The sequence below is a fragment of the Chrysemys picta genome, chromosome 1 (assembly GCF_011386835.1).
Source record: "Chrysemys picta bellii isolate R12L10 chromosome 1, ASM1138683v2, whole genome shotgun sequence".
NCBI classification, from domain to species: domain Eukaryota; kingdom Metazoa; phylum Chordata; order Testudines; family Emydidae; genus Chrysemys; species Chrysemys picta.
The window spans coordinates 164,213,702-164,221,387 of NC_088791.1; the positions used below are offsets into that span (position 1 = coordinate 164,213,702).

A 7,686-nucleotide genomic window follows, 5' to 3' on the forward strand; every position below is an offset into this window, starting at 1 on the left:
GGAAACAGGCTTCAGGGCAGAACAGATTTAAAAAAAGACAAATAGAGCACATAACCAATTCCAGTGTATTCGAACCTGTACTAGCTGTACTAGAATTGAGTGATAATGACCTGAATAAAAAACAAGTATTTTAATAAACCGGAAGATAAACTCAATCTAAGTGTTTAGGAAAAGAAATGAGAGTTGAAAATCAGCAGACAGCTTTGATGAGAGCGCATTCAGATAAGACAGACTTCGGTAGTTTAATCTATGCATTTTCTACTTGCATGTTCACAACTAGGCATGTTGACAAACTCAAGCAAAATTCCAATTTAAAGCACTATTTGCATGGGAACAAAATGAAACCTAACAAACTTAATCTGTTTTACAGGTGCCTGATTAAATGTTGTGGGAAGATGTATCACTTGAGGAATGGTGTGAGAGAACACTACGTGAAGAAGCATCAGTTTGCTGTTTCCCAGATGGCCTTAATCATAAAGCAGACTCAAATTACTAAAGAAAAATGTGACCTTGATAAAAGACAAAGCACATTTTCTAGATAAAACTCACAGAGGAATAGTAGGAGCTGTGCAGGTTTTGAGTCCAGAAAGGTTGCTACAAACTCCCCAAAGTACCAGTTACCCAGAAAGCCCCAGGAAGTGTATGATCAAAGAACAGCAGCAGAGTGTCTGGCATGAGCGCTTAAGAAAAAATAAAACACTCAGCTGAGCAGGCAGAGAAGAGAAATGGCTGTTGCCTTAGAGAGAGAAACACCACTGTAACCTGTGCCACTGGATTAAAAAGTTGTAATAAGAGAAACCCTTCCTATCCATGCAAGTTGAAAGGGTGTCGCTCCACATTATTAAAAAGATTTAATTTAAAGAGACATTACATTTATTTTCATGGTATGTATAAAAATCTGATAGAGGAAACGGACATTCTTTTTTCAGCGTTTGTGTCTTCAGCGAAAAATCACGGAGGTCATTTAATAAACTTGTGTTCAGAATCCAAAATGAAGAATGTAGAGAAAAGTCTAAGATGGACAGTGTGTACCAATGGCCAAAAAGTTAAAGTATAGCATATACAATGAAAATTGTATCAACAGTCTGATATTAGATGTGTCAGCTGTACAAGACACAATTCAGATGCACTTAAAATATATGGCAAAACTACACATACTGACTTTTTGGAAATGTTAAATAAGTCCATTTCAGGCACAGAGATTTAACACAAGTAATATGTGTACAGCAGCTGCTGGTACTAACACGTACAGATTGAGGCTAAAAAATAAATTTATGCGCGGCATGAATAAAGATGAATTTGAGCTGGCATATAGTGCTAAAATAATATCCAAATATAAAGATCCTTCAATTCTTAGTATGACTGATGGACAGAATTTAATAGAGACGCTTTTCTATGAAAAATTTGAGTTAAATGAAGATAAAGCAAAGAATGTCAGTTGTTAGCAAAAATAGATCAGGAAGAAACTTCTATACCCACTCAGCATCCTGCAGTGATACAGCATTAAGTTTTGATTTACCCAGTAATGCTCTGTCATGTAAAGGAGGAATTCTGGGAAAATGTTAACAGGTCAACCTTAAAACACAGTACAGCCAGCAGTAGCAGTCTCTCTGGAAAAAAAAAGTGGTGGTCCTTATCAGAAACAAATGAAAGAGCTCAGCAATGTAAATCAAAGTGTTTAAGTACTTTGGCCAGCAAAAGATTGCGGGTAAAGTGACATCCAGAATTAGTCTGTAAGGATGGAAAGTTTCAATATGTCACCTGTATGTAACAGACCTAAAGACACATAAAACAAAAAGGCATTCCTGAGTTTTACTAATGAGGGTATTCTGCTTCAAAAAATAAAAAATTCTGTGCCAAAAAATTAATTCTGCACACAATATATTAAAATTCTGCAAATTTTATTTGTGAAATAAATGTGGAGGCTCCTGCGTGGCATTGGAGAGCACAGGCACTGGCTGCACGGAGGTGGTAGATCACTGAGCAGCTCGCCCCATGCTACGGACTCGGTGGTGAGGCTGCACCCACCCCTAACACAGCGCAAGGACAGGACCTGCCCTAGAAACAGCCCAGAGTCCTGCCCGTCCATGCCAGGTGCACCAGATATGGGCAGGCAGACTCAGCAAGGCAGGATCCAAGTGTGGAGGGGCTTAGTGTGGGGGGATCCAGGTTTGGGTTGAGAGATTTCTGTGTGGGGCGATTTGAGTGCGGGCAGCTCAGTGGGGGGATCTGCATGCATAGGAGCTTCTTGGGGGGGTTCTGGGTGCAACGGTAATGGGACTCTGCAGGCGGATCCAGGTAAAGGTGGTTGGGGCTCAGTGGAGGGGGTCTCAGTGTTGGGGGGGGAATAGAGCTCAGCAGGGGGGTTTTGGTGGGGGATGCTTAGCGGGGGGATCCAGATGCTGGAGGAGTGGAGCTCCGTGGGGTAGGGATCCAGGTACAGCTGGTTGGGGCCCGGTAGGGTGGGAATTCAGGTGTTGGTGGTTTGTCGAGGTTGTCCAGGTGCAGAGGGAGTGGGTTCTGGGTGGGTTGGAGGTGAGGCTCGGCGGGAGGGTCTGGGCATGAGGGGGTCTGGATGCAAAGGAGTTGTGCGGATTGGGGAGCAGCAGCTCCCTGTACAGTTAACCCTCCCCCCTGCAGCTGAGGAGTGATGGGCACAGGAAGCGTGGAGGAGAGAGTTTTCAGAGCGTCCTACAGCCAGGGGAGAAATTGGGGTGGGTCTGATACAGCCCCAGATGCCATGCAGGGGAAGAGGAAGTCCCGTCCTCCCCAGCCCAGCTGGGACTAGCAGCTGAACCCGGCACAGGGTAGGTGCCACCAGCTGGGTTTTCCCCAGTCCCGGCTCCTGCCCCCCCAGTGACTGACTTCTCTGCTAGCTGCCCTGGGCACCCAAAACATATTGTTAGGCAGGGTCTCCTGGTTGCTCTTGTTGCTTCCCTGTCAAGTCATTTTTTCTGCAGGAAGCAAATAAATCTGCAGGGGAGATAAATTCTGCTCATGCAGAGAGGCACAGAATTCCCCCAGGAGTAGAGTTTGCAAAGGAGAATGTTGCAAGTGCTCAGATTTTCAACTGCAATGAAAAATTACCCACTAACAATGCTACCTTGTTTTGTAGATCATACAAACTGTATGTTTATTTCGGACCCTGCTTGGTGCTGTTAGCTAGAAAGTTGGGTACATTCAGAGAGCCAGAAGCTATCCTTGATTAAAAATAGTGGGCATGAGTCAAATTTTCACAGTAATCCAGGACAACACAGAAGGGCTTTCCCAGCTCAATTAGTTTGCTCGTTGAATGATTCATCACAATGTGTGTACAGTATAGTAAGACAGTCGGCTTACTTACTCAACAGATTATGTAAGAATTGGTACCAGGTAAAAATATGGATACAGGATCTGTTCATTGTAGCAACAACTCACATTTGGAAACGCAGAAAGGTTTCATTGTAAAGTAGGCTGTTAAATATTTCTGGCACTTAAAACACTATAGTTGAAAAATGACTCTGCTAGTAATCCTCTGTAAAATCAAATAGATATTCATATAACTTCTCCCTCCTTTTCCCCTCACTTAGGGAAAAAAGAATGCTAACTCAGATTCTTACTACTTGAATCCTAGAAAATGGTCCTCTAACTTGGATTTGGCCAAAAGTAAAAGGGTATAAAATTATGATCACAGGTATGTGTGCATTACATTAATACCAATGTCTGGGGCGCTTCTAGAAAGATCTGCATGACATTTGAGGCACCAAAGAACACATTTTTTGTTTTATATTTACAAGATAAAGTGCATCATGTGTATAAAATTTATTAGCTTTTTAAATAAATGAAATTAAGGGAACAAGTCAGTCAAATGCATTTCCATACTTCCACTTATCTACTGTAAAGTTTTTACCCAACTAACTTTTAAGAACCTGGTTATCTTCTTTAGAATATTCCCAGGCTCCCCTTTGTATTTTAGCTTCAGTTTTAGGCTAGTTAAATTGCTTAAATTCATCTGGAAAAAATAAAGGTTATTTTAGAGCATTAAGTTATAAAAACTTGAAAACTTGGTCAGTAGATATCAAAAAAATTATGTATTAAATCTTTAAGTGTACTTAATCTTTGATGCTTTTTTGCTGGTACTAAAGCGCCACGTGTTGCTTCAAAGACATGATTGGGATTTGTATTGGTTTAAAGTGTGTAGCTTATGTGCATCTATGTACATGCATAAAACTGTGACCATAATTTTTCTACCTGTTCAACTCATTTTTTGTTTGAAGATGCTTGTGTTGCACACAACCATCTGTTTATATCACATGTTCAGTATATATAATTTTGAAAAATCTAGTTTTTTATTTCACTTAGGTGAACACTTAAAGGAGTAAGTGGCAGGTAACATTTTGGAGTACAGATTTTAGTTCAAAAGACATGTAGTTGTCCCTTCTGTAAAATGTTACCTGTTGGCATACTCAGTTGAAGTATTAAGTAACTATAATTTGAAAATAATGTGTGGGCTTATTATACATGCTTTATAGGATTCAAAGATATTTAAGACACCATCCTTAATTGAGTTGGCAATTTTTAGAGTTTAAAAAAGTTCCAAATCTAGGATTTGTTTTTTATCCAAGACTAAGTGTCATATTGTGTAATTTAAAATACACTTACTCCAACATTGATGTATGGTTTTGATCCAGCAAAGAATGTGTGTAACTTTAAGCATGCAAATAGTCCCATTGAAGTTAATGGCAGTATTGATGTGCTTAGTTATTCATGCACCGAAGTGCTTTGCTGGATCAAGGTCTGTGTGCTTTTTGTGCAGATTATCATATTTTAATCATCTTCCTCCAAGTGGACTTAACTCGGTTTGACTTGGCTGTTAGTTTTCTAGAGCTCATCTGTTACTACTTGAACCCACTCCATTATAAAGGTCACGTAAATTCTAATTTTCAAAAGTTGCTGCTTGATAGGCACCCTCCACAAATAATTGTGCTAAATAGGTTGAAAATGGTCATATCTGTGGGGAAAGGTTACTGGTACTTGGGTTATTTAGCCATATTCATTTAAAAAAAAAAACTATAAATTGTATAGTTTGGATAATTTATAACATTAAATTTGTGATTTTAATATCACAGTGAAGGTTCAGCTGTACTCATTTACTTTTATTGTTTAACATCAGTGGTATGGATGAAAGACTTAAAGGGGTAGTAGTGTTATTTTTTTTAATTTATTTGGTACTGTATAACACCTTTCTGACTAAATGCAGTGTATGCATTTTGGGACTCTGTTAATTTGTAAAAGCTATTAAAGGTTCAGCAAGAAAGGAAATTAGTGCTTCCTTGTTGAATGTTAAATTATTTTACTTTTCATTTATATAAGAGTACAAATTAAAACTGAGCCGTCAAACTGCAATAAATCAACAGTAGTGTTTCATTTTAAAAACCTTTTTGTACTGTACATAGATTTGTTCAATAAAACATTGTCTTTGTTGTTAATATAAAGTGAACTTGTGATTTCTTCGGGAATGTGCCTGATAAAATTATTTGACCACAGTATCTACCATTACTTGGCACGCAGTATACTATATAGTATAGCATCCATACAAAACTAAATCCGCACTCCTCAATCTGTCTATGGCAGTGGTTCTAACTGTGGGTGGGGACCCCAAAGTGGGTTGTGACCCCCTTTGAATGGCGTCGTCAGGGCTGGTTTAGACTTGCTGGGGCCCAGGGCTGAAGCCCGAACCACACTGCCCAGGGCTGAAGCCAAAGCCCGAGGGCCTCAGCCCTGGGTGGGAGGGCTCAGGTTGCAGGCCCTCTGCCTGGGGCTGAAGCCCTTGAGCTTCAGCTTTGCTTCCCCGCCCAGAGTGGTGAAGCTCAGGCTTTGGTCCCCCTCCTGGGATCATGAAGTAATTTTTGTTAGAAGGGGGTCGCGGTGCAATGAGGTTTGAGAACCCCCTGGTCTATGGGATGGTGCTTATATCAGCATAGCTTTGTGTCTCAGGGGTGTGAAAAATCTACACCCCTGAGAGGTAATTATGCTAACCTAACCCCCAGTGTAGACTTGCTAAATCAATGGAAGAATTCTTCTGTTGACCTCACTACAACCTCTTGGGGAGGCAGATTAACTCCAGCAATGTCAGAACCCTTCCCCACCCGGTAGTGAGTGTCTACATTGAAGCACTTGTATATGCAAACACAAGACGTGGATTAGAATATATTGTGCAAGTACAAACAAAACTTGTGGCATATAGAAGTGAAAAGTGGTGATAAGGAGAATGTGTTGGGGCTTTTAGTTTGGTTTTTACAAATCGTATACCTCTCAGATTACCTGTGTAGTAATATCCTGCCTGAGTGCATAGAATTGAATCAAAAGGGTTAAAGGAACCTAATAGGAAAGACAAAATAATGACACATGGATAAGAATCCTTGAGGAAAAACATGGGGAAAGGGTTTATTGGAGAGTGCCAATTATTTGGCTCCATCCAGAATAGAATGGTTTACTTCTCCCATGGCTAAGCCTAGGATCAAAGGATCCAAAACCTTGAAGATTCCTTTGGGAAGTGTATGTGTGGTGGGTGGGGCAGGGCTTGGCTGCTCAGTGAGTCACTGAGAGCTAACAAGCATGCAGAGCATCACACACGCGCATTCGTCTTCCAGTTAGATATGGACGTAGCTGGTCTAGATGAAACATATCAAAGTTTACAATGAAAGATTAAGGATTAGGTAAAGAGACTCATGCATGTAGACATTTGCTTTAACCTTTTGCTCTGCATGCTATGTTGTTTAGGTGAAGAAATAATGCTTGGTTTTAAAGAAGCTGTTTTTTGTCATTTTAATCAACCACAGTCACAGGATTCTGAAGAAAAAAGCTTACAGGTGTCATACTCATTTGGGCCAGTTAGATTAACATAGTTGTGAAATGGGGCATGTGGCCAGGATATCCTGTGGTAGGGTTGCATAGTTGCATCTAGAGAGAGGTGCAGGAAGCCAAGTTTGTCACCAATGGTGTGCACTTGAGGAACAAAATCGGACTAAGGTGCAGCTTGCCTGTTAACTATGAATACTAAATGAGGGAGAGTGGGTCAGTATAGGGAAACCAGTAGGATAAATGAATAAGATTTGACTTGTAGGTAGGGAAAGAATTAGACAACAGAGAGAATGAATTATGAGATATGAATAGTCTTGAAACTAAATCGGTTGTAATGAAAGGCTGTTTCAGCAGGTAAGGCTATTATCATAGACTTTAAGGTCAGAAGGGACCACTATGATCGTCTAGTCTGACCTGCCCAACGCAGGCCACAGAAGCTCACCCAACCACTCCTGTATAAAATCTGTGTCTGAGCCATTGAAGTCCTCAAATCATGGTTTAAAGACTTTTAAGATGCAGAGAATCTTCCAGCAAGTGACGCATGTGCAGAGGAAGGCGAAAACCCCCTTTTTCAGTACATCAGAAGCAGGAAGCCTGCTAAACAATCAGTGGGGCCACTGGACGATCGAGGTGCTAAAGGAGCACTCAAGGACGATAAGGCCATTGTGGAGAAACTAAATGAATTCTTTGCATCGGTCTTCACGGCTGAGGATGTGAGGGAGATTCCCAATCCTGAGCCATTCTTTTTAGGTGACAAATCTGAGGAACTGTCCCAGATTGAGGTGTCAATAGAGGAGGTTTTGGAACAAATTGATAAATTAAACAGTAATAAGTCACCAGGCC

The 7,686-nt window shown here is 40.7% G+C and overlaps 1 protein-coding gene across 4 annotated transcripts in view; it reads left to right on the forward strand.

Moving 5' to 3' along the window:
• Positions 1-5,468, forward strand: part of ZNF654 (zinc finger protein 654) — a 65,317-nt gene extending 59,849 nt beyond the window's left edge. For all 4 annotated transcript variants that reach the window (XM_042853821.2, XM_008166119.4, XM_005283644.5 and 1 more), the window contains one exon: positions 371-5,468. In XM_042853821.2, coding sequence (XP_042709755.2) covers positions 371-378 — 8 coding nt within the window. In that variant the 3' untranslated portion in view covers positions 379-5,468. The remainder of the gene's footprint in view (positions 1-370) is intronic.
• The last annotated feature ends 2,218 nt before the right edge of the window (positions 5,469-7,686 follow it).